General features: G+C 43.9%; 1 protein-coding gene across 3 annotated transcripts in view; it reads right to left on the bottom strand.

Annotated features, from left to right (window-relative positions):
• MVP (major vault protein) overlaps window positions 1-26,317 on the bottom strand; it is a 352,386-nt gene that overhangs the window by 42,420 nt on the left and 283,649 nt on the right. For all 3 annotated transcript variants that reach the window (XM_069652030.1, XM_069652029.1, XM_069652028.1), the window contains exons 10-13: window positions 15,348-15,586; window positions 6,578-6,775; window positions 6,092-6,236; window positions 4,692-4,903 (exon numbers count right to left, since the gene is read on the bottom strand). In XM_069652030.1, coding sequence (XP_069508131.1) covers window positions 4,692-4,903; window positions 6,092-6,236; window positions 6,578-6,775; window positions 15,348-15,586 — 794 coding nt within the window. The remainder of the gene's footprint in view (window positions 1-4,691; window positions 4,904-6,091; window positions 6,237-6,577; window positions 6,776-15,347; window positions 15,587-26,317) is intronic.

Genomic DNA, 26,317 nt, shown 5'->3' with positions numbered 1-26,317 from the left:
CCCTTAGTTGGTAGGACTGATGAGGAGTTAAAATGCAACTGTGGACTGTAAAAAGAGGAGCTGATCCTGGCTGAAAGGCCTTGCTCAAGCCTGCGGTACGAAAAGTACATCCTGTATTAAAAGTCCCTCTTTGGACATATGGCTTGCTAGTAATTTGTACAAGTGTCTTTATGGTCTTGTGCTCTTTCTTGGCTGTTTCTAGTTGTTGATCGACAGCTTTCCCGGCATCCTCAATAGGCATATTGATTAGTGCCGCCAAAGTCTCGGGTTTACACCCTTAGCCATGTGTGTCTCTTGCGAAGCATACCTTCAGCTATGACTCTTCCTGAGGTATCTGCTGAGTCCAGGACATTTTTAAGGATGTTTTGCACAACTTGCTTGCCTTACGTTGAGATCTTAAGCAAATACAACCTTGCTGGTTCTGTTACAGAGCCTAGTGTCTTGGGTACCTCCTCCCATTGGGTATTATCATAACTTGTAAGCAGAGTTGTGGGGTTCGCAATTCTGGTGATATAGGCGCCCGAGGATGTGATGCTCTTTCCTAGGGTGTAAAGACGTTTCCACTCCTTGTTAGGTGCTGCCTCTGAGGTAGAGAGTGGAACACCAGCTCTCTTTTGGGTGGTAGTGACCACAAGGAAGTTTTTTTTCACAAGTCCCCTTATGCATAGGGGATTAGATGGGTATGGTTTTTAAGACCTTTTTAAACTCTTGGATTCAATGCCCTTGTGAGAGAAGGCATTGAAAGAGATGGAGAAAACCCCTTTTCAATTGACTGGAGCAAGGGGAGAGCCTGGGTGACAGGCTTCTTTTCATTGAGAATATCCTCAACAAAAGCAGAACTGTCAGGGACGGCCTCTTCTGTGTGTATATGAAAGTGGTGTGCAGCTTTCTCAAGTAGGTCATTATATAATAGTTGGTCATCAATTGGGGAAGTATGACCAGTATCTGCTGCTGTAATAACTGGGGCGTCAATGATGGTGACATCTGTGTGATCATGACGATTAAAATAAAAAAATCATCCAGATCTTGACTGGGGTCATCCTGGTCAACATACCGGATGTCCTGTCCTCATGCTGAGAGCCTTGGGAAGGTCTGATGTGCGAGTGGGCATAGGTGACGGCATACACAATGGCTCTTGTGACTCGAGAGCTTGTGCTTCTTCGAATCGTAATGTTTTTTGTTGAATCGGGTACTTATTCATGAAGCCTACAGAGGATGAAACCTTGTCCATAGTCTCTTCAAGTATTTCTTTAGTCCATGTGCCTGTTTTTTGGGTGTCTGGCAAAGGAAACACAATTGCCTCTGGGTCTTTAGTAGGTTCAGGTTCTTCTCTTGCCTCTTTCTTTTGTAAAGATAAGGAAGGAGGGGAATGGGCCTTCTGGTATCCTTCTGTGGAAGGAGTGTGTGATTTATAGCTAGGGGCCTTTTTAAGGTGCTTTTCTGTCAAAGTGTGTTTTGCCGACAGATGTTTCGGTGCCTCTGATTCGTCAGTCGAATGATGCTTGCGCACACCCATTGCTAGTAGTTTGACTTTGCTGTCTTGCAGTAAACACGAGGCGGAACCGCAGCAGGCTTTTTCGGCAGTGGTACCGTAGGTCACGAGGCACCTGAAGCCGGCATGCGGCCTTCCTTCAATGGTTCCATCGAGGAGCGGCCTTGGGGTATGTGCTAAGGTATAGGTGTGTGTGTGTGGGTCCCGCCAGAGGCCTTCCCCATAGCAGCGTGCAGAGACTGTCTTCCAGGGCTGGGGACTGACACGAGGGAACCTGATGGTTCCCTCAATGTGTCTTCGGGTTTCGAACCGGAGCCTTCGCTGCCCTGGCCTTCCAGATCTGATTGAGAGACCGGCAGCGATTTCAGACTCTGACATCACAGCATATGCCGACCCACTGCTTCGCTCGACGCTCTTTGAGAGTCTTGAGTTGAAAGAGCTTACAAGATGCACAACGGGTCTCCTGGGGAACACGGGGGAGGCAGTGGTTGCACACTCCATGGGCGTCTTTGCACGGGAACTTCCGATTACACTTGGGGCAGAATTTAAATGGAGTACGTTCCATGTTTGAAATCTTGGAAATAAAGGGCGGCGAGTCAAGAGTAATGGAAGCAAGGAATGGAGGTATCCATTCTCTATACAAAACATCAGTCCCCCCCACTCTCCTACTGCTTAGGCCGGAGCCAGATGTAGGATGAAACCCGATGACGGAACAAACATCTGTTTTGGCTGTAGTCTTCAGTCAAAATGTAGTGTTGAGCAGTAAAGTAGTAATTGGCGAATATTAACTCAGAAGTAACCTTGCTACAGGCCTCCACGAGAAACACAAATGAACTCGATGGCGGAAAAAAATTATCTGAAAGACCTTGACACATGAGGGATCATGGGTACAGTCAACGACACACTAGGGATAGAATTACAGGCACGCCCTGTCGACGTCCTTTTCCAAACTTCAGAAACGTCATATGGAATACTCTGCAGCTACCACTAGTGTCGGCCTATGCAAAGCACGTGATTCTAAGCAGATCCACAACCTCAGAAATCTCTTTTTATTAAGTGTGTGACAATATTTGACTAGAGGTTTTACTTGCTTAGTGAGCATTTTAAAGGCCTAATAAATCAGTGTATTTTTTTGTACTTACCTGTCTAACTAGAATTATTGGTGTTGTTTTGTGTGGACTCATTCTAGCCGTAGACCACTCTCAGCCCTCCTGTGACTAGGCCTTACCACTCTGCTACCTTAACTTGATTGGGTTTGGTCAGTCCTCAGTGTCTTCCTGTTCACCATAATAGGTTGGCCTTCCAAAATTCACCTTCAGGGTAGATTTTGGAAATCCATCTTAACACTCACTGTATCAGTCCTCATCTCAAGTTCAGACTTGGGACTCCACAGACCCATAACTTGTGAAGCAAGAGGCCTGCACCTGCAGTACCAGCTTCTCAGCTTGAAGAGGAGCCTTGCAGTACCAGATTTTTTATTTACGCTATAAGGGTTGATTTTTGCGGTTTAATTGGAGCAGCCATCACCGATTTCCACCTGCATCGTGTCCTGGAGGTCCTCTTAATTTGTCCACAATGTGGTGGTACTTTCCTAATCGTGCCAGGGTCATCCAGCAGCCCAGTGCCATGAACCATGTCAGAGCACGGAATGGAGGACTAGCCGGATTGAAATCCCAACATTGAAAGTGGCCTCTGCACCAGCGACCGCTAGAGCCCCTCCAACGGAACCAACACTTTAAGCACTTCGGGACCACTTCAGAGACTCCTGAGTTCACTCGGCCTAAGTGAATTGGAGTACAAGGGATGAGTTAATATACCTATTCGTACCCCTGCATCCACCTCCTTAGAGCTTAACAGGCATATATTCCTTGCCCACCCTCTCCTTTGCATGACGTATTTGGAGGAGTTCTGGTCAAGGATCCTCCCCTAGGCTTCCCCTAATGTGGTTGGTTACATACTACTTATCAAAGTATTTCTTACCTGGTCTCTTGCTTCACTTGCTTTGCTATACTACAGTGTTCTACTACTGACCTAACTGTATTTAAAAGTAAAGTGTTGGTACGCTGCAGCCAGAGCACCCACAATGTGAATGTGTGTATAATAATAGTGTATGTGTAGTGATTTACTTACCTACGTTTTTTAATTGATAAGAGTTGCTCAAGGCCTAAATAAATACAGCTGCATCTTTATACATTCTACCTAACCTGTGCTATTAGAAGTGCTCTGTGTGCGCTTCTCTGAACCCTTCACCACTCTTACACTCTCCTATGTGTAAGCCTTACTGTTCAGTCACACTACGTTGATAGAGTTTGGCTAGAGATTAGCCTCTTACACTGTTCCCCAGAATAGGCTGGTCTCTCAGAATCTGCCCAAAGGGTCAATTCTAAACATGCAGCTTCACACTTGTCACAGTCCCTCTTTTTTTTTACCCTGGCATCCCTCATTCTCAGTCTCTCTTTAAACCTAGAATACCTCATCCTAGTCCCTCATTGCCCTCCCCGTGCCCATCATCCTCCATCCTAGTGACATTTCCTCATTAGCCTTACTCTGGCATCATCACAGTACCTTATTTATCCTTAACCCGGCACCACCAATCCTCGTCACAGTCCACTCATCTCCCAGGCATCCTCATCACAGTTCCTCATTACGACCTCATCCCTCAGCGTTCTCAGAGTCCCTCATCATCATCACATCCAGTCACTGTCACTCATTACCCTTACAATAACAGTTCATTACCCTGGCATCTATCACCCTCGTCCCAGTCCCAGATTACTCTTACCCCGCCTAGACTTGCAATTCCTCTGGATGGATTCTCCATCGCCACCTGCTTCCTGTGTTCTTGCTTGACACCCACCCATACCGGTAGGCGATGATCTCAAAGACTGAATCCTGCATGCACAGATGCCCAAACACTGCACACAGCCAGGTGGGTTCCCACTGAGTCGCTCTATGTGCTCATCCCCGTGTACAATGCCACAAGCTGTGTTACTTGGCAATGGTCACCTAGGTGTTCTGGAAGCAAGCGCCTCCTACACTGGTTCTCATCGCCGTCTGACCTTTTGTACTCCTTTGGTGTCTATGTAACTCAATGAAATCCTTACGTTTCAATTCCACCAGTTCCCCCATGCCATTCCACGTATACACTGCATCCATGCACCGCTCCCTCCTTGTCCCCATGTGTCCCGGTCTTCCACAATACCTAGCTGTTGCCTCCTGGGAGTTGGTTGTGATTTCAATGGCTAGCTGCACGCTCTTCTGTAGAGAATCCCTTGTACGCTGGTCTACAGGTTCCACAGACTGGATGTCCACGCTTGTGATGTTCAGGTTGTTCTGGGGGAACTTGAAGAGGTCACGCACCTTCATGTTGTCATCAAACCCAAACACTGCTGAACGAATGATGCGACTGGAGTTCTGTGGGGAGAAAAAGGTGGATGTGGCATAAATTAGGCAGGGATGCTGCGAGGGGAGTGCAATAGGGCGCTGAAATGGACAGACACCCTGAGGAATTGCTGCCATTGAAGAGCAATGGCTCCTGCACCGAGGGATGCCTGATGCTTTCGGTAGCAGTAGAAGCAACCTAGCAATGTGGGGCACATTCCGTAATCACAAGAGGTTGGCTGAGGTGGAAATGAATCGGCATTACATGGACCTAGCCCTGAAAACTCACTGCTAAGGGTGGGTTGCAGGGTTTAGATTGACTAAGCTGAGAGCATGGGTTTCAACACCCATCAGTGATGGATGCAAAGTTTGAAAGAGATGTTTTCTCAAACTTTCCCCAAAGAAAAAATAATGTAACAGAGAAACTAATTCATAACGTCTGTATACTCCTCACAGCAAAGAGTCACAGGGGGTGGAGGGCACCCCAAACTGTTACAGCTCTGCCTGCTACTACACTTGCATATGCAGCTTCTGGTGACAAAACTGCGCAGTCCCAGGCAAGAGCAAGCTCTGGATATTAACATCAGCAGGATGCAGCAAACATACTCAATCCTTACACGCCATAGATTCTGTCCCAGCCATATTGAACTTTCAAAGGGATCACCCTCTCATAGCATCCATCAATCTCCCTACAGCGTGGTCTACTTTTGATTTAAAGTTAAAATAGGGATTAATAATATTTAGACATGGAAAATATTCCTGTTCTTTTTGTTAGGGCATGTTGATTACCCAGAGGCAGGCCACACTTGGTTCACAGTAAAGTGTGAGCTTGACTTTGACAACTTCACTCGAGTCATGTGTGTGTGAGACGTATAGGTCATATGGTTGATTCCTGGTGAGGCTGACCAGGCCTTTCATCCGTCTGATGTCAAGAAAAAAGGCTGCATCATAGAGTTGAGTAAAAAGGACAGTAATTTGATATCAGTTAGGGGACGGTGCTCAATATAAAAAATATGCCACGAAACCTCAATAATTTTACATATATATTTTTGGGATATTTGAATTTGACTTTCAATTGGTTTGTTCTGAACAACCATATTTTGGACGTCAGGATCTGGTGTCACTATCATGTGTCTAGGCACTCATGGAAAACATGAGTGTAAACTCGAGAGGTTCAGGTAAGGAGAGTGGGACTGGCCTTGGACAACTTCCTGCACTCACCTTATGGAAGTCGTCAAACTGCACAGAGGCAACAGCGCCTCTGATGCGGGATGCAATGGCTTTGCAGGCATCACCCACGAAGTCTGGTACACTGAAAAGCCTGGCAGCATCTTCTGGACTGGACTTGTCCTTCACCTCAAAGTGCCTGAGGCAAGAGACAGGGTAACAAGAGGGGTTTAGCAAGGTGCTAAAACATAGGAGGCACAGAAGCAAAGATGATCAGTGGGCCCGGAGCATCTGGAAACTGTGCTCCAGACTACACATAGTCTAATGACAATACCAAGGAATTTAAGGCTTTCCTGCTCACAGCTAATACATTTAAAGACAATTTAAGAGACATACCAGCCCTCCACTTCTTCCACTGCTGGAGCTCATTCCAGACACCTCTTTACCTGCCCTTCATTTATAGCACAATGTATCTGCCAACCCACTTCTCCCATCACCCCACCCCTTTCTGCTGGCAGCCCTCTGGTGTCATCTTCTTACCAGTTGTAAGACAACTGAATCTGCAGCCGGGCATGGTCAGCTGTCTCAATGTTGATAATGTCAGTAAAAAAGTCTGGTCCCAGAAGTAGGCAGAGAGACTTGATGACATTGGGGCGTTTCGGGGTACCCCCAGACAGGCTGACGACTGTAAACTGCTCGTCGGGACCTAGGATGACCAGCTCCGGACCAAAGACTACCCTAAATGGAAAAGAAAAAAACAAATCTTTAAATACCTACACGCTGCAGAAGAGACAAAGGTTTCCCAAGTCTAACAAGCTCCATGAGAAGTGAGGGGGCGGGGGGGGGGCTGTACCAATTGTCTTACTGTGGCACACCATAATAATGACCCATCTTTGCATATAGCCTAAAAACAATTAGTATGTCACTGAAGTGAAATGACATTTGCCTACATGGATCAGTTGGAAATCAAAGCGGTTTCAGTCATGAATTGGACTTTAAGTGACAAATGATGACTCTCCAGGGATTCTTGGGTGTATACATGTCTTATCTTCATCAAACTCCATATTTAATTTCTTTCAAAATACCATTTCCAAGACTAGAGTGATCCCAAGAACACAGATGGCTGGTTGGCAGAAGCATCACATGATCTACTGGGATTAGGACTGTGTGCAATCTGTACAAATGAGCATCAGCTCTTCCACCAGCCAGCCTGTAGGGCCCCTGCTTCCCCCAAGCTCCATGATGCAGTGCCAACAACAGCCATTTCCAACCTGCTCTTCTCATGAAGGGGTAATTCCCTGTATCTCCAAACCAAAACACATCATGTTAAAAACCTTGGATGATTACAAAGTCCCTTTTCATTCCTATTTACAATTATCTTTCCATGCTTTTTTACCCCTTACGAGATCCAAACGACTCCATCAAAAAAGATGTGTATGTTTTCACCCTTCTGGTAAAAGTGTGTGTGTGAATAAGTATTCTAATATTTCTACAGAACCTAGGTCACATGTGCATCTATGACACATATCAAGCTGGGAAATGTTTAATTATTATAGGGTGTAGAAGGAGGAGACTGGCAAACAGGTGGTATGCTTGTTGGCATAAACAATTATTTTGTCAGAAAATAAAGTAAAATCCTACCTCTCTCTAACTCTAGGAGGGGGTTTCCCTACCTGTGTTAAAATACGATGGATTATGTCAGGGTGCCACTGAAAATCTAGAGTCCACTGTCCTGTGTCAAACCCCTGCTTCTGTCCCTTACACTTATAACTAAAGAGGTGAAGGATTCTTCTTGGTCCAGAAGAATGACTCCCTTCTTCTGGACAGTAGATTGTAGTTCCAATTATACTTGGGACCTTTACCTGAGGGAATGACTCCCTTCCCCGGGTCACAATCCTTTTTTCGGGTTACAAAACAAATTTTCAAGTCATACGGTCAACAATCAGCAAAGTTCTCAGTTCAACTCAAAAGGGTAATGTTCCGATTCTTTAGGTTGAATCTTTACCCGAAGGAATGCCTTCCTTCCCCAGGTCTGCACCCCCCTTTCAAGGCGCACAACAATGTTGCATGTTTTAAAGTTCCAAAGTAAACATCAACACTCCTTGTTGATCATACATAGTTTCTTCACTATATGGTTCCTGGAGAATGCTTTCCTTCTCCAGGTATCTTGCTTTTGGTATTTTCACAATGCCAGTGGGATGTCTCCCTTCCCCCGGGCGCAACACACTCCAAAAGGCAAAGTTCAAATCAGTTGTCAAAGTTCCCCACACCCAGAAGGAATGACTCCCTTCTCCTGGTATCTTGATTCTTGGATGTGTACCACCTTGTTTAAAAGGAGAATGCCTCCCTTCTCTTAGTGTCTTTCGAGTTCAACACAACCAGGGGGAAGGACTCCCTGGCTGTGATTTCGATTACTAGGAGAATTACTCCCTTCTCCTGGTAACTTTTTTTTGTTTGTTTAATAATCTTTAACATTTAGTATATGAACAACAGGATATTCAAACAATTGCCCTTAATAATTATCAACAAATTGGTTAAAATGGGAAGCAAAATATGAGGCAAATCTAATATAATAAAGACAAGGTTAAGCAAGTTCATAGAAACAAGAGTATTCGATAAACCAAATAATGGCGTGAACACGTAAAATAAGCACTCAATAATAGGTAACCTCTATGGGATAAGAAGAGTGATTTATCATAAGACTCACCAGGGGACTCACCAGGGGACAACCAAGAAGACAGACAAGACATAATAGGAAAGGGGAGGTAGGGAAGGAGGGCATGTTTGGCATGTTCGTTCATAGATCAACAAGAATATATGAAATAAGTATTAATCATCAGTAAGGTTAATGCACTGTAATTTATGAGCCATGAGCAGACATATTGTGATAATCTAAACAGCTAGTGAAAGGAGCCCATTTACTATTGTATTTGGGTATAGCATCAAGGTATGTAGCCATACTGTGTTCAATTCTATGTATATAGCAGATATTTTTCCACCAGCCCTTGATGAAAATGTTTCCAATTGACAGTAATCAGCTTAATTGTGATGGCAATAAGGTCATATGAAATAGGGGAAGAGAGTAAACCCACCTCTCTGATAGCAATACTGCTGAGGAAAACATTAGCAAAAGAAAGAGGGATATCATCTTTAAAGATTTCTTTTAAGAATTTCCATATCCCCTGCCATAACCTATACACAAAAGCACAATCATAAAACATGTGCTTATAAAGTCCAGGGGTGTCCCCACATGACCAACAATTCCCGTCTGATTCACATCTGAATTTGATCAATTTGAGGGGGTTTATGAAGGCTCTGAGCATAAAAAAAGAGAAGATTTTGTATGATGTGGGCAGAGGTACACCTAATCCTAGTCCATAGTTGAATCCACATATTGTCATCAAGAACAAGACCACAATCAGTCTCCCTTTGGGAATGAACAAGCCACTTGAAGGTAGGAGAATGAACAGCAGCTAGCAACTTGTACAATTTGACATCTTTGCTATTAAAGGCCATGGCCAAAAGCTATAGCCTAGAGGCATCAGATGTAAGAACATTGTATGTGTCTGAAGGCTATCCAGGCAAGCATTGACCAATTTGTTATAAAAGGTGAAGTCAGATAAGGGCAAGGAGAAAGAGCTTCTGTGATCTTGAAATGAAGTTAGGGTACTTCTTTGACCAATTTGATAAATGCATCCAATACACTGAGTGAGCCAGGATCTACGATACAAAGCTCTGCCATTGATAGTGATAAATGTGTTATGCCACAAATAAGGTGAACATTCTTGGGAAGGGGATTTGATTGATGGGAAAAGGAAGGTTCTTAGAGCAGATCTGGAGGCTTTGATAGATTCAGAAAGTGTGGCAGCAGAGTGGGTAAAAATATAGAAAAATGTCAACAATGTCACAGGGGGATACTAGTTGTTTCTCAACCACACAGCAGTAAGGGGTATCAACAGAATGAGATGGGGCAAACCATTAACTGGTTTGCTTGAGTAGAAAAGCAGTATGAAAGAAATCGGATACCACCTTTTTCAAACGGGGCTTTAAGTTTGTTAATTGCAATTCTTTCGCTTTTACCCTTTCCCCATAGCACCTTGAGCAAAATTGAGTTAATGTACTTAAAAAATTGGATTGGGAGCGGCACAGGAAGCATTTGTATGTAGTAGGGGACAATAGGGGATAACATCTTGATTCTATACAGGCGACCACACAGGATAAAGAGGGGACCACATGGAGGAAAGTTCCTTAAGTAAGTAAGATGTCCATATTCAACTTGATGGTGCCATTAACAGAGGAAGTGAACAGTAAACCTAAAGATTTGAAAGAGTAATCGCACCATTTAAAACCAAAGACCTCCAATTCATGTTTGAGATGAAATGGATTAAGTGGTAATAGTTCTGATTTGTTCCCATTAAGCTTATACCCGGATATGGATGAAAAGTCTTGTAACTTGGCCAACAAGAGGGGGGGGGGGTGCCGTTTGGGATTTTTTTAACAGGATCAGAATATCGTCTGCGTAGGTAGCTATCTTGGTTTCATGAATCCCACATGAAATCCAGGGGCTATTCGTATCGGAGTGTATTTGTTCCAAAAGGGTTTCCAATGGGGGACAAGAGACACCCGTGCCTAGTACCTCTACGTAAAGAGAAAAAAGATGAAGACTGACCGTTAACACATAAAGAGGATTTAGGGTCTGAATACAGAAGTTTGACTAGGGATATAAAGCCCTCACGGCAACCGTGCCAACGCAGGGCTTGAAACATGTATTCCCAGTTGACCTGGTCAAAAGCCTTCTCAGCATCTAAGGCAATAGCAGCATTGCCCAGTTTGTCATTTTTAGCCTTTGAAATAATGTGCAGGGCATCTAATAAGAACCTTGCATTGGCTGAGATGTTCCTGCCTTTGACATAGCCAACTTTATCAGGCTTGATCAGTCTGGGAAGGTAGGACTCATTCTGTTGGCAAGTAGTTTGGCGAAAATCTTGCTCTGTACATTAATGAGGGAGATTGGTCTGTCATTTTTAGGGAGATCCAGATCCTTTTCAGCATTTGGAAATAGAATGAGGATCGCTTCAGAGAAGGTTCCAAACAAAGTACCTTTGGAGATAAAAGAGGAATATAGAGCTTTAAGTCCAGAGGTTTAGGAGCCAGAAAACATTCAGAACTCTGTGGATAGTCCATCTGAGCCAGACGCCTTGCCCCTTCACAACCCCTTAATGGTTTGTTGATTTCCTATATGGTGATGTCTGCTTCCAGACAACTGAAGTCTAATGAAGGATACGAACGTCTGCTGATGAACTGATGTCTCCGGGGAATACAGATCACTATACAATTTCTTGAAGACTTCTACAATTCCAGAGGAATTAGTAATGATGGAGACAGAAGGATCTTTAATGTGGGAGACACATATTTCTTTCTTTTCTGGCTTTAAGAAACAAGGGCTTTGTCCAGTTTGTTGGAGGTTCGATACATTTTTTATTTGTATTTTAAGATAGCACCCGAGGCATGGTCAGTGAGATTTTTTTTTATATGAAAGCGCAAGGATAGGATAGTACGAAGATAAGCATTTGAAGAAAAACGATAATATTGCTTCTCAGCATTTGAAAGCTCAAGGTGTATGGCATCAAGATCTTTTTTTATATTGCTTCTTTTTTATACTAGAATATGCAATTATGTGACCTCTTAAGGCAGCTTTGAAAGCATCCCAGTTCGTTTTAACTGAGGTATTTTCATCTAACTTTTCAGCAGAGAAAAGTTGTTGGAAGGACCCAAAGGCTTGGATAAATTGTTGGTCCTGAAGTAGACGGTTATTGAATTTCCATCTAGAGGATGGCTTCTTGATATTAGAGAGATCTAAGGTGGCGATTACTGGGGCATGGTCGGAGATAATAATATTAGTAATGAGGGAGTCAATGATAGTATTTGTGAGGGATTTAGTGGTGAATGCATAGTCGAGGCGTGAAACAGTGTCGTGGGGGTGAGAGTAGACCATGTACTCTAAGTCAAACGGGGGAGGGGGGGTGAGTCTCCAGGTGTCAATGAGGCTGGTTTATGGAAGGCAGTGCATAAAAGATTTAAAGGACTTGCAACCTTTAAAGGAACATTTGGATTTCCTATCCAAAAAGGGGTCCAAGACGTGGTTTACATCACCGCATATAATTAAATTAGGGAGATTTGATTTGAGAATAATTTATTTGGTAGTATCCCAAAAATCAGGACCAAAAAGGCTCATAACAGTGACAATATCCGATCCAATAAGCAATTTGAACCATGCACATCTCACATTGGTATCCACATCTTGGCCTAAAATTATTATAATTTCTTACTAATTAGTATGGCCACACCATTTTTTCTCCCAACTGCTGGACTTGCAATAACATCCTTGACCCAAAATGGCTTAAGTGTCATAGCTTCTGTGAGAGGGGAATGGGTTTCCTGTATACAAGCAACTGACGGGTTTAGATTTTTAAGGTGGGCAATAATTGTATATCTCTTAATTGGGTTATTACAACCTCTGATGTTCCAGGTCACACATTTAAAGACCATTGAACCAGCTAGTTGCATCACCACCGCAGCTAGGAGTCTCCACATGGAAGGCGGACACTTACAAAGCTGGCTGTCACTGGGGGCAAGAGGCGTATGGAGGTGCCCTTATCAGCGACAAAGCGCGACCCAGCACAGAGGTGAGCCGCTCCCAACTGTTGTTGCTATATGTTAAGGAGAGGGGCGGGAAAGTTTAACAGCAAAGTGCATGGGCCAGAGTGTTACGTTTATGCGACCATCTTCCTCGGCGCCAAGCCACGCCCCCCATCTGGTAACTTTTCAATTGATTCAAAAAAGGTATCAGGCGCTCCTCTCCAGAAAGAACATGGCATGATAACCTGTTCTGAGATGAGAGTTTGCAGCACACGCTTTTTGCTCACTGTACCTTTCACAGATGGGAAATATCCATTTGCTTATCAGTCTGTCTCGCCCACATTGGCAGTCCAGCACCGAAATGCTATGGCAATTCCTCTCTGAACAAGAGTACCAACAGCAACCCCATACACGTGTTTCAGCCTTGTTGGGCCTCATCATTGAGGTGAAGCTGCGCCTCTCTGAGCACAGTGAGCAGGGAGTCCACGTCTGGTTGCCCCCCGGTAACTTAGGGTGACCAACCCCAAGTTTCTTGCAAATATTTCAAAAAAGGTAGCTCCTGGTTGTACCTGGCCAGGATCGTTAAGGCATTGACAGCTTTGACTGTCGTTGCCGAATGAATGACCTTCCATCCCACAGCGTCCAACTTCTTCCCCTCGCCGTCCAGGAACAGAGGTTGACGACGACGGATTGGACGATTTCTTCCTTGCTGCAGCTGAGACCGCCAAGTCTGGCGATGGTTGCAAACGCAGACACTAGGGTGGAGACTCCGGCACTCAATACTACTTCTCCAGTCGGTCTCTCTTCAACAGAGCCGAGGAGGGGTTCTTCAGGAGTGCCAGCCCCTCATCCCAATCATCCAGGAGTGGTATCGACAGAATGGTATTCCTCTTCACCTCCCGGCATTAGTACAGGAAGCCTTCCTTTTTCTTCTCCTCCGGGGTGAGGCATCCTCTTCTGAATCTCCAACACCAGTGTGTGGAGGGTCGGGAGGATATCTTTTGACAGATCCCTGGAGGGTACTTGGGGGACAAGAACGCTGGCCCCAGTGCCTGTGTCGTCACCCCTTGCCCCGTCGTCGTCGCTGCCGCCTCCTACGGGTGACTCCTATACATTTTCGTCGTCATCACCCATCTCCTCTGGGATGGTGTGGACGGAAAGAACTTCTTCCTCATCGGACGATGAAATGTCCGTGTTCTGTAGCTCTTCCACTCCCTGCCCTTTCTTTGGGTCCTAGGCGTCGGCTTAGGGCTGAGGTCCAGCATCCTCTTCTCTGAAGTCTTCTCCATCGTCCTGGCTGAAGCCTCCTGCCTGGAAGGGAGTGCCACTCTGGCAGCCACTGGGGCACCCTTAGCTGAGAGGGCCGCCGCAAGCATCTGGATTGCAGAGGACGTCTTGGCCTGGGTCACCTGGGCCTGCGCCGGAGGGACGGATCCCTTGTCCTGCCTGGCCTTCTCGGACTTCTCCTGCAGATTCCCCGGGTTAGCTGACTTTCTCCTCGACGAAGAGCTGGAGCGGTGGCTGGAGATCGAGGCAGATCGTGACAATTAAAGTGCTCTGACCGCCGTGGGACCCGATTGCGCAGCGACCCCGGCAGAAGCGGACTCGCAGTGCTTGACCTGGTCTTGGGCCCCCACAGATGGAGCACCCTCCATGGATTTAGAAGCCGCTGAGGATGGGCGGATCCGGATCAGGCATGCCCCTGCGGATCACCCGGGGTTGAGGCCTTGGTCTTGAGCCATGACGCCAGACGGGCGTGCCGGTCCTTCATTGTGCGCTTGGAGAAGCCACAGCAAAACTCACAATCTTCCTACTAGTGCGTCGGGTGTAGACAATATAGGCACTGGGAATGCTTGTCGTTTGTGAAAACATTCTGAAAAATGCAGCTGGTGCAGAGCTTCAAGAGGGAAGCCCCGTCCTCCTTCTCCGACATGATCCGGCGCGGTGTAAGCACGATGGACTTCTGGAAACTTTCAAGAAGGAGAACCCTCAACGATTTAAGCCCTTGAGGGACGAAGAATGAAGTCGAAAAACGGGTCTCCGTTGATAGGATGGATAAACGATGGAGCAGGCGGGCTCCATTGAACAAAAGTAGACATTTCCTACTGAAAAAGAGTGGAAAAACGCAGAAAGCTTGAAGAGCAAAACGCGAGGACTCCCAACACTTGAATGTGCGGTAAAAATCTGAAGATGTCTGCCAGAGGAGGGGCTTAGGGAGAGGGTAGTCATTGGCTGTGTGCAGTATGACCCAGAGCTCAGTGATTGGTTTATAGGAGAAAGACAATGTATACACGAAAATGACTGTTTTTTCTTTTACCGATGATTCCCAGCCTTATGACGGGGAATATTCATGAGCATATGAATCCATGCCAGACCCCATGCTGGTGAAAAATACATTCCACTGTCAAGGTTTTTCATTAATAGTCTTCAATGTGCAGCTTTCCATTTTTGAAAAAAGACTTTACATCTTTATGAAAAACTTGAGTCTATAAAAATCAAAAAGGATGCTTACAGTGAAACCTGAGAGCATGCAGCAATTCTGTAGCAAAGTATGGAGCTGGAAGGACGGGCCTTTCCTTTTCTATCAACTCATCTGTGTTATAGTTCACCATCTGGACCATGTCATTTGACCCCACCTTTCTATTTTCTACAACCTCCCTCACAGGCTCACCTGGATTTCTTTTCACGATAGTCATAGATCTGTACGGCAGCATTGTGTGGAACTCTGTAGCTAACAGCCCGGGTCTTGTTGCGCTCCTCCGGTTGTGTTGTCTGCTTGGACCGATCTGAACGGTCAGCCAGGGGGTCCTTTCCTGAGGCCAGCAGAAGCTCCACGTTGATGGGCAGTTCTTTCTCCCACAGCTCTTCATCTTGGCTGAGCATGTAGGTGTGCCCAATGACAGCCCGTACCTGCCACAAGGAGTGTGGAGAAAGAGAGAGAAAGAAAGAGGGGTTATGGTAAAAAAAAGAAACGCATCTTCAAGCCACTCTATACACTCAGCCTTGCCAGTTTGCCACACTTACCTCATAAACTCATTGGAAAGTTAGCTAACTCCCTGAGAAACATGTGATGTAACCCATTTTGCTGACAGTCTAGGTCCTGTGGAAAGCCAACTTGACAAGTGGCTGTGCCTGCTTCACATCCATCAGCCTTTTAGAGGAATTGGCTTATTTGAAACGGATAAAGCTACTGTTATGGTGCCTCCATAAATCCAAGTCCATGACTCTTTTCTATTTCTATTCGGGAGGTCTGGCACCTAGTGGTAGCAACTACAAACTGGTGGTCAAAGCACTAATGCAGCCACAGTCACCCTCCCCTGCCAGTTCCCTCAGAATTAGCCTATCAGATGTCTATGTTATTGTTATTGTTATTTTGCATTTATATAGCGCCTTATATACCATTGGTATGGTCTGAAGGCGCTGGTAGGTTGAACGCCCTTGGGAACCGAAGTTCATATCAGTAGAGAGAGTAGAGAGAGTCAAAAAGGTGCGTGTGAGCACCGGGTATGTGTACAGCTCGTGCAGTATCAATGTAATAGCTGCTTTCTAGCGGTAGGTGTGGTGGTTGAGAGGTCAGGAGTATGTGTTCGTTCTGGCAGGATTAATCCAGATCGGATGTGGCTGCGTTAGGCCTGAGGAGAACGCCTCGCTGGGGGGTGTGTAACCAGCAGTGATTATTTAGAATGATGTGGAGAGAGCGGCGAATGTTGATATGAGAACAGTTATACCGAATGGTGTCATAGTATCTCTGTGTTCTAGTTGAGTGGTGATGTAAGGAGAGAGTAAGCGTGTTGGTGAGATATGATGGGTTTCATGCCCTTTCAGAGACTTCTACTTCACAGGGAGGCTATTGGGGACACTTCTAAAATCAACTTCATAGAGAGGCTATTGGGCACATTTCTAAAATCAACTTTCAGGGAGAGGCTATTGGGCACATTTCTAAATTTAACTTTCACAGAGAGGCTATTGAGCACAATTCTAAATGCAACATTTCACAGCTATTGGGTGCACTTCTGAATTCAACTTTCTAAATGTACTTCTAAATTCAACTTTTCACAGAGAAGCTATTGGCTACACTTCTAAATGCAACTTTCTAAATGTACTTCTAAATTCTACTTTTCACAGAGAGGCTCTTGGGCACACTTCTAAATTCAACTTTCCACAGAGAGGCTATTGGGCACACTTCTAAATTCAACTTTTCACAGAGAGGCTATTGGGTACACTTCTAAATGCAACTTTCTAAATGTACTTCTAAATTCAACTTTTCACAGAGATGCTATTGGGCATGTTCTGAATACAGTGAGTTTGAAAGGGTGTTTTGAACAGGGAATATAAACAGGAAATAGTGCTAGGAATAACAGTCACCAAAAGATCACTTTTTCCATCCATCCTGGCTATTCCCTATTCCTAGCTTGCGGAAACAATTTCCAGGATGCCAAGAATAGAGAAGGGCAGGAGGAAAACAGAGGCTTTCCCAAAAGAATTGCAAAAAGTGTCTGTGCAAAACAGGCATTTTGTGAAGATGCACTTAGAGTGGTGTGACTGCAAATTGAATGAGGGATAGCCTATTCTGAAGATGCCTAGTGTCATTGTATGTTCAGAGAAGGTCACTGATGCTGCTTTCGCTTCGGCTGAATGTGCATGGATATACTCTGAGTGAGGGAGAAATGATCCATGCAACAAATAGTATTTTTGAATAGAAATAAGTGGTTGGCCTGGCTAATAATGCCATAAAGGCTGATTTACCGGGATCTGAGCCTGACGTGGGTCAGCAAAACCTAGGCAAGACTATTAAACTAGATACGTAATCTTGACGACACATTTTAGGCAGTACTTTGTCCCAGTTGTACCTCAGCAGTAGCAGTATAAAGAGGAAAAAAAGGTAGGGAGATATATATATATATAAATCCTGGTTTGTGTGCAATGGAAACAAAGCTGTGCTTTGTACGCAGCACCAACATTTTCAGATGAAAGCCAGTCTAAGTGTCTTTGTATTTGTTTTATTTGTATAGCGCAAACCAGGCCCGGAGGCTACCGGGCGCATATCTTAGCAACAATGGTTACATAGTATACCGACATATCAAGTAACATTTAAATTGACATAGTAATCAGCAGCATTGATATTTTGTACATATATACATAGGTGAACAAGTATTCACAGTGCAGCTTGGACCTCAGATGTGACTAGCCAATGTTTGGCTTTGTATTTGAAGAGATTCAGAGAAGGAAGGTTTCTGATAGTAAGGGGGACAGAGTTCCATAATTTGGCTGCAAGAACTGGGAAGCTGGATCCACCGGCTGTTTGGAGCTTGTATTTAGGGATCATTAGGTTCTGGTTGATGGTGGATCTTAGAGATCGAGATGGTGTATAATGCGTGAACCGTGAGCAGAGGTAGGTGGGGGCCAGGTTGTTCATGCATTTGTATGTTAGGGCAAGCGATTTTAGAGAGATCCTTTGGGTGACTGATAGCCACAATATGTATACATGGTTGCAGTTTCAAATCTTACAACTTCATAAATGTGTATTTAAATAAAATAAGTATTTAAAAACACTGACTCTTGGTAATGTCATATAGAAAATGCAAATGTTTCAATGCAGGGTTTACACATGGTTTGCTTGCTTGTTAATGACTTGGGCAACATAAAAGGTTATTCAGGGTTTTCCAGGATACATAAACACATATACGCAGCTGTTTTGAACCATGAAGGTCTCAAAACTCTCAAGGTAACCAAATCAATCGATTGTCACCAGCTGCCTGATTTGGGCTGGTTTCATATATTCCAAATATTACACTATATTAAATTCCAGTTTCATGGGGAAATCGACTATGACTGATTTCAGTGGTTTAGTCCTTGTCGATTTCCCTTCACTAACATTCCTTTATAAGCCCTCATTAAAGAGGTTTTGGTCTTGTGGGGCTAGGGTGTGCCTTTCATAAATAAAATGGTAGTAACCCATTATTACTAGAGTCTAAACTAAACAGTTCAGTCATGTGATGGTGATCACTGAAATGGTCCAGACTGACACCCATAACTTTAACGAAGCTGTAAATAATTCAGATCCTATCATCATTATGCCAGTTTCCCAATATATTCTTTCACTAGGTTTTGATTTTGAAACCAGAAGTATTTTTTTTCAGCAATGTAGTTTCTAATGTACACAGCTTCTCATCTATGTCATAACTCCAATCATCACAACCTGCCCTTACATTGCTTCGTGACTTGGCACTGTACACCTCGATGGCTAACCATGGTGCAAGTCACTTTAATCGCATGTCCAACTGCAAGATTGCTCCATTCATTTGTGAAGTAGGCAGTACAAGGTGCTGCCATTGTAACTTCCAACATAGGTTATTGTTAAGATGGATTTCTAGAATCTGGCCAGGTAGACAGATTTTAGGAGGCCACCCTAGTTATGAGGAATAGGGTCCCTCTGAGAGGTTAGCCAAAACCCAATCATGCTATGTGGATGAGCAGACAACGCTTAGTCTCAGGAGAGTGTGAGTGGGGTCAGGGGCCCTCAATGTGTTCACACAGTGTGGCACGCCATAGTTCAATTTAGTCATTCAAGCATACAAATACAGTTATTTATTATAGGCCTTCTGAACACGAATGAATACAACAGGTAGTATTATCACACACAACACTATGATATAAAAATATAGTCATCATAGGTTCAAATATACATCAAATAAGTTAGCAAAAACAGACAAGTATTTTAGATGCAGTCAATGATGGAACCAGATCACAAGACACTATCCTAACTTAAGAAGTTCAAACCCCAAGATGAATCGTGTCTGGTGCCCAAAAGTCACAGGAACAACTATGTTTCTCACAGCATGAAGTCTCTGTAGGTAGGTTTCAATAAGCTTTTGGTGGTGATAGTTTAACAATTCTACAACAATTCTACCAGAGGTTAAGTATGCGTTTTCCTTTCTTCCAGACCTAAAGCCAACTCAAGAGCAGGATACTGGACCCAGGTTTGACACCCAAAATGTGAGTGACTAGAAAAAGCAGACAAAAAGGGACTTGTTGCCAGTGTTATCATGTGGAGGTTAGGGGGGAGACAGATACACTGCGTTTACTTAGGCCCCTGACTCATATTTTCACAGATGCCAATGTGGATCGTCTGAGGGTCGCTGTGGGCTCGATCTTCTGACATTGGTTCCAGTGAGAGGTGCCCAGGATTTGCAGGTTCGAGTATTCTTCTGGTCGGGTGCAGCTGCAAGATGCAACCTCCGTCAATGAGGAAATGCAAGAACCACTGATGCAGACCTCGTCAAGACACTTCACAGGTTGGAGGAAGGAGAGTTCCATCGACGGTCTCTACAAACAGGTGACGAGAGGAGTCCTTCCAGTCATGGTCACAGCAGCTGCTCCGGGACAGGTTCCCTTAAAGATGGAAAGCTGAAATTTGGGGAGATGGCTGCACATGGAACAACCTAGCGAACACCAACGTTCCGGACTCAAATGAGGAACGGAGGCGCTTCTTCGGAGGTAGCTCATGAGAGATCTGGGCAGTTCACTGGGCAGTCCAGCGACATTTCCAAAGGCTCAAAAAGGGGCAGGATCCTCGAAAAGGCATTGAGACTAGTTGGTCCCACAAGTCCAAGGGCTGAAGCACCGCTCGTGGTCTTTGGAGATCAGGCAGAGGAGTAGGCCTTCACCGGGCTGGCTACTGGAAGGGACACTGGGCCACTTAAGAAGTCGTCTTTGGATCTTCAGCAGGCTGCTCTTCTTCGAGGGATTCTTGGCTCTAACGAGGATCTGAATAAATGGCTGCAGATGCCCTCTTCTTATCCAAAGTCTTAGCTGGAAGCAAGTCCAAGCCCACAAAGAGTAAGGATCTGCACAATTCAAGCTGCCAGTAGTTGTCCAATCAGGGCCAACTACTGGCTTCACATTTGCCCCACACCCAGGCTTTATCACTATGGTTGTGGACTGGGACACACACACGCACGCACATGGAAGCCACTGCTTTCCCGGGTAAGTGCATGACCTTATAAGGACTTTCCTGACCTAAGAAGGCAGGAAGAATACCAAACTACCATATGGCCAAAGAACAAGCAAACATCTCGTTGCAGGGCCATTTAAGGGCCCTAGGCACGTTGTGTAGCAACAGGTGGTAAATGCAAATATTCACACCAAAAATAATGTGAAAATGGTAAGAATGTAACTGCTGCCTCCAGCTGGTCTTTAGGCACAAATAAAAGTAACCAAAAATCCCATGTGTAAAACGCTAGCAAAAGAATACCCATTGCACTACACTATAAAGTGAAGTGTGCAATGTTAAAAAAGAAATAGAATTCAAAAGGGAAAGAATCAGTTTCCCCATAACAATGAGCAAAGGTCAAGGGAAGTGAAGCTGGAAGCTTTACTTCCCTTCGAAAAGCCAGGACAAGATAAAAGTAAAGCAAAAAGAAAGATTCGAGAGGAAACTATGCAGGCAAGTTGCGAAAAGAAAACACTGTCCTAACACTCTCCTTGCTAGAAGCCCTGACACTCATGGCTCTACTTGCAGAGATGAGGCGGAGTTGGATGCTGCACATCTTTTTTTAAATTATTTATATTTGTTTATTGGTTAAAACAAATTGTTCAACCAACAATTCATACAATATTATAAAAGTTAATACAAACATGAAAAAAGAATCCCATTATATCTTTGCAAGTCAGCACACATGTAAGACAAATAAAACATACTGGCAAATCCGTAGTCCAATTTAAAATTGAATCTCTAATATCACTAAAATATCATAAAAATATAAATATGAGAAAATAATTCTAATAAGTACTAATCAGGTTCGACTATTTTCTCTTCAACGTGCAAGTTATTTAAAGATCCACCACAGCCAATGCAAGTGAAGGGGGGAATCCTCTGAGGCAACCAGTCCAGAAAATCCTCACAGGCTATGTGTTTTTTAAAATATAGTAACTGGGCTGCTGAGAGTTTAGTGTAAAAAACCAACATGTGCTTAAGGGTTTCCAATTCCCCATCTATTTTATATGTCCGTTTTCAAAAGACATTCAGCTCCTGATGGCCCAAAGTCTGAAACCTATAGGACTTCTTAGATGAGACCACTGACTGTCCTCCATTAAATTTTAAAAATGACAAATATGAAAGAAATTTAATTATTTTCATAATTGAATAATACAAGTAACAACTGCTTCATGTTATGTTTTATTTAGAACAGATTGTTCGTATGCTTTTCTAAAATCTAAACCATGAACAATAGACTTTCTACACTGGTAAGTACAAACATACTTCTATTTCTATAGTAGCACGTATGCATTAAGTCAAAGATACAAAGAGGTAAGAAAGAACGATAAAGCACTAACGTTGCACTTTGCAGTAATATTCTTTGTGGCGCTTCCATTTGTTTAGGATCACATGCTATGCACATTCTGCCATCTAGTTGTTAGTTCACACTATTACTAGTTGCTTACTTTAAAAGTAAAATGCACCAACATGGAGTACTGTCATACTATCCCATCACAAAGTGTGCGGGTACCCATTATGTTCCTCGTGCTTTCGCCCTCCGGATGTTTTGTGAGTGAGAAATGATGTGACAACTAGTTAAAGTTGTAGTTCTACATACCAAATGCATTGTGCTTATGCTAGTAACTACTCTGATATTGGCTAGGAAGGCACATGTAATTCAAAACAAATGCAAGCACGATAAATACCAAAACTAGTAAATAGCTTTCTGGGACTCATGAATTTGCTTGAATTAACTTGCTACCCATAGAAGTGTTTCTTTGCGGTAGCAGATGTGCAGTTGGCACTTCAGAAAACAAATTGTGCAGTACTGCTTGCCTCACTTGCGAATCTGCTCTGGTTTGTTCTATAAAGTGGCCTGTGAACATGTGAGCTAAACTTTGCGTTGCTGCTTTGCACACTGTTTCGAGAACAACACTGGCTATGAATGTCAGAATTGCCCCTGTGCCTAGTGTGCCGCGTGCTTTTGGTGCAGAAATCAACTTTTTTGTTGCTAGCTTGTGGCATTCTTTTATGCAGTTCACAAACCATCTGGTTATGCTGGATTTCTGAAGCCTTCTTGTCCCGGAGCAAAGGAGATGAAAAAATTGCTTGCGTTTCTTATTTTCTTGATGTGATCTTGGTATGATATGATAGGTTATTTATAACACGCTTAATACCCAGAGGTTTCTAAGCGCAGACCCGGGGATCGAACTTGCGTGCTCTGTGTCGTCTTGCTTTCAAGGCGAGCACGTTGCGCTGAGCTATCCTCAAGGGTAGAAAAGTATTGTGCCTATACAGGCTTTTGGAAAACTGCTGCTACCTCAATTGACTGGTTGACATTAAACTGATATGAATTATTATGAAAACCTTGGATGGGTTCTCAAAACCACCTTGACTTGTGTGTAGGACTAAAAAATGGTTCACCTCTGGATATAGCCAGTAGCTCGCCAACTCAAATTATTGCAGTGTGGGCGACAATAAAGGCTACCCTTTATGCCGATGCCAGAGTAAGCATGAATCGACTCAAAAAGGAGGTATCATGAGTCAGGATAGAACAGTGTTTAGATCCCAGCTGAGACCTGGATTAGCTACTGCTGGAGTATACATTTAACTTGTCCCATGAAGGCCTTAACCACTGACAGTTTCCTCCCCAAAACCTTGTATTGCGGTGTATGCTACTATGGCAGCTAGGTGTCATTTTAGAGGACTTGAAAACTAGGCCCGAGTGTAAGAGGTAAAGTTGATAAGCTACTGCATCTTTTGCTGTGCAGTTGACTGGATTGCTAGCAGGTTTCCCAAACCAAATCACAGATCTTTTCAATGTGTTCAAAGTAGCATGTGGCGCTGGTTGGGCTTGCATGCGTCTCTGAGGATGTCCATGCATCTTGGTAGGAGCTTTAAATGACCAAATTGTTTGAGTTCAACAGCCGGACTGCAAAGTTCATACTTTTATGTCTTTGGATGAGTTATCTGCTGGATGTATTGCCTAAGCAGAGTGCAAATGGGATACAATTGTTTTGGAGGTTGTACACATTAATAATGTGTAGGAGAACATTTTCCACAAATGGGAGAATTTGTTTGAGGTTAGACATCTTTGCTACACAACGGTTTTTGTTGTGCTCCATTCAGTTTTAAGTACAGTAATGTTTTGGTTGCTTGTCGCATACTATTTATACTCTTGCTGAGACAAATTACAATTTAACTGTGTTAAATCAGTGCTTAAAATACTCTGACCTTAAAACCTTATCTGTGGCACAGATTAGTATTCACTGTCTAGATTAATCGTCAATTAAACCTTAACTTGGATGGAGTCAGTGTGGTAAATGTGTACTATAAATTGTCCACGGCAGCAGGGACCTAGCTCAAGGGTGAGTGATTGTCATTACACCAATAACAGCGGTCAACGCCTCTTTCAAATATTCAAGACTGTGTAGCAGGCACAGATAAACACACCTGTTTTACCTTGGAGTAATAACAATTAGAGTGAAGCTCTCATGAAGTAGCTTTTGCACGGTTCCATGTCTTAAAATTGTGGCAAAAATGGCTGTGATTACAAAATATTGCGGCCACAATCATGTAAAGGATGCAGGGGACACCCCTGCAATCCCCGGACCCATTATACCATTTAAGGGGAGCAGGGGACACCCCCGCTCCCCTTAAAAAATGGCATAATGGGGTACACCTTTACCGGGTCAAACCACAGAATCTTTGCCGCGATTATTTTTACCGGCGACATTTTTGCCACGATTTTCTTACCGGCGACATTTTTGCCACGATTTTCTTACCGGATACCCTTTTGCACTACTCTGTGTAACAGTGGTATTGGGGGAGGGAGGTGAAGCATAAGCAAATATCACGGATCATGTCATTGCCAGTGAATTGACTAGAGACTTGAGGTTTCCGGATGCAAAGCGGAGGCATTTTGCTCTTGTAATTGTTGCAATTACGTTGATATCTAGAAATCCCCATTTGGAGACAACTGTTTTGAGTGTACTTGTGATGAGTAGCCATTCATACTCTGGATGAACGCAGTGACTGAGGCTGAGGTTAATGAACTAGATAATTGGCCATCACAGGGACATGCTGTGCTTCGAGCCATGTTTCCCTGCATATGCACCAGTGTCTGACCATTTGGGTTACTTGTGACATAACATTTCCTGAGAATGTGTGCCCTTCTGTTTGTTCTCACATGTGATGAATCCGGTCGAGTCTTCACTAAACCCCAGCCTAAAGTGTCGGGAAGGCAGCCGCTACCTGATCCCGACACTGACAGTGGTATGATGAGACAGGATCACATGCGAGGAGAAAGCTGTCAGGGGGAGGTGGTGACTCCGTTAGGAGAGACGCAGTATTCATCCTCTTCTGAGGATAAGACTACCCGAATGCCTAAATATCTAATGGCATGCTGTCACTGTGCGGCTCCCTCTCCCAGAACTACCCAAAGTACAGAATATGAAGACCCTTTTTTTTCAAACATGGAAATGGTATTTTTATTTCTTTTTTGTATTTATTGTGATCCAGCAGTAAATTTGGCTTTTCACATTACTTTACATAAAAAAATGGAAATGGTATAATGAGGGATCGGGAAGCTAATATTACAATCTCTAGCTGTTATGGTTCTGCCTTATATCCAAGTCCTATACTCAAGGGTAAAATACCAACTTGTTTAACAATCTTCCCTAACACTCTGTTACCCAATCAGATTGAGTTAACTAATAAGAAGACAAACAAGAACATTATGGACTTCAAGTCTGTTAGGAAAAATTCTCATTTCTGTGCTAATTCCTTTCAACCATAGAGCGCCCTTGCTCTTTTGCTGGACTTTAGGACTTCTAATTTTTATCCTGGAGCTAGTGAGACCTCTTTCTCACTCTCGGATGTATTTTTGATTTGATTTGGACTCTGCGTTTCTTTGGTTTTGGAGTCTGATAAATTCCATAGGCATCAGCTTTTGTATTGTGACACACAGCACCTTCAGTGCAGTGTCGCAGAGAAGTCCTTTGGATTTCTCATAAGGATTTAAATACCTTCTCTTGGGTAAACTACTGTTCCTAAGAGTAGTAAAGTGAAATTGACTTCATTTACCTGTTTTTCCTATGTAGGTCCAGTACATCCCATTTTATGTGGATTTATTGAGGGGTTACTTAGTAGCCCCTTTCCCTAATTACTCATGTAAAAAATGTTCTGTTACCCTAACTACATTTAATGGCTGGTGGCAGTGGTTTACATTTTCCTATCATTGTGCGTTTTCACAGCAACCTGAATCCTCAGTTGCAGTATTGCACCCATGGGTGCCCATTTTGTCAAAATGGCCCCAGACTTTTTTTTACCATTTCTTGCAGGTGAGGTCTTTCTTGGATTTTATTCTGCGCGCCAAACCAGTTTTAACCCTTCTGTTTGTTTTGTCTTTGGCAGGCTTCAATGCTGAAACCTGCCTATGGATCCAGTGTGTCGGGCAGGGCAGGAAGCGAGGGAGGTGCTCGAAACTCCCTGTCCTTAGTCTCCTTGGTTACCCTAATACACCCAGTGCTGATTGGCTGGCTGGCTGGCTGTCCTACGAGGACAGCCACCCTGCTGTGTGAGTGACAGCTAGGCTGTGCATGAATGGGAGAAACCAGCATAAATGGCGAGATCTCTTTAACAGAAGGCAGAGTCGGCCACTG

The sequence above is a fragment of the Ambystoma mexicanum genome, chromosome 3p (genome assembly GCF_040938575.1).
Source record: "Ambystoma mexicanum isolate Mex_15411 chromosome 3p, UKY_AmexF1_1, whole genome shotgun sequence".
Taxonomy (NCBI): Eukaryota; Metazoa; Chordata; class Amphibia; order Caudata; family Ambystomatidae; genus Ambystoma; species Ambystoma mexicanum.
This window is presented reverse-complemented; position numbering and strand designations above follow the sequence as displayed.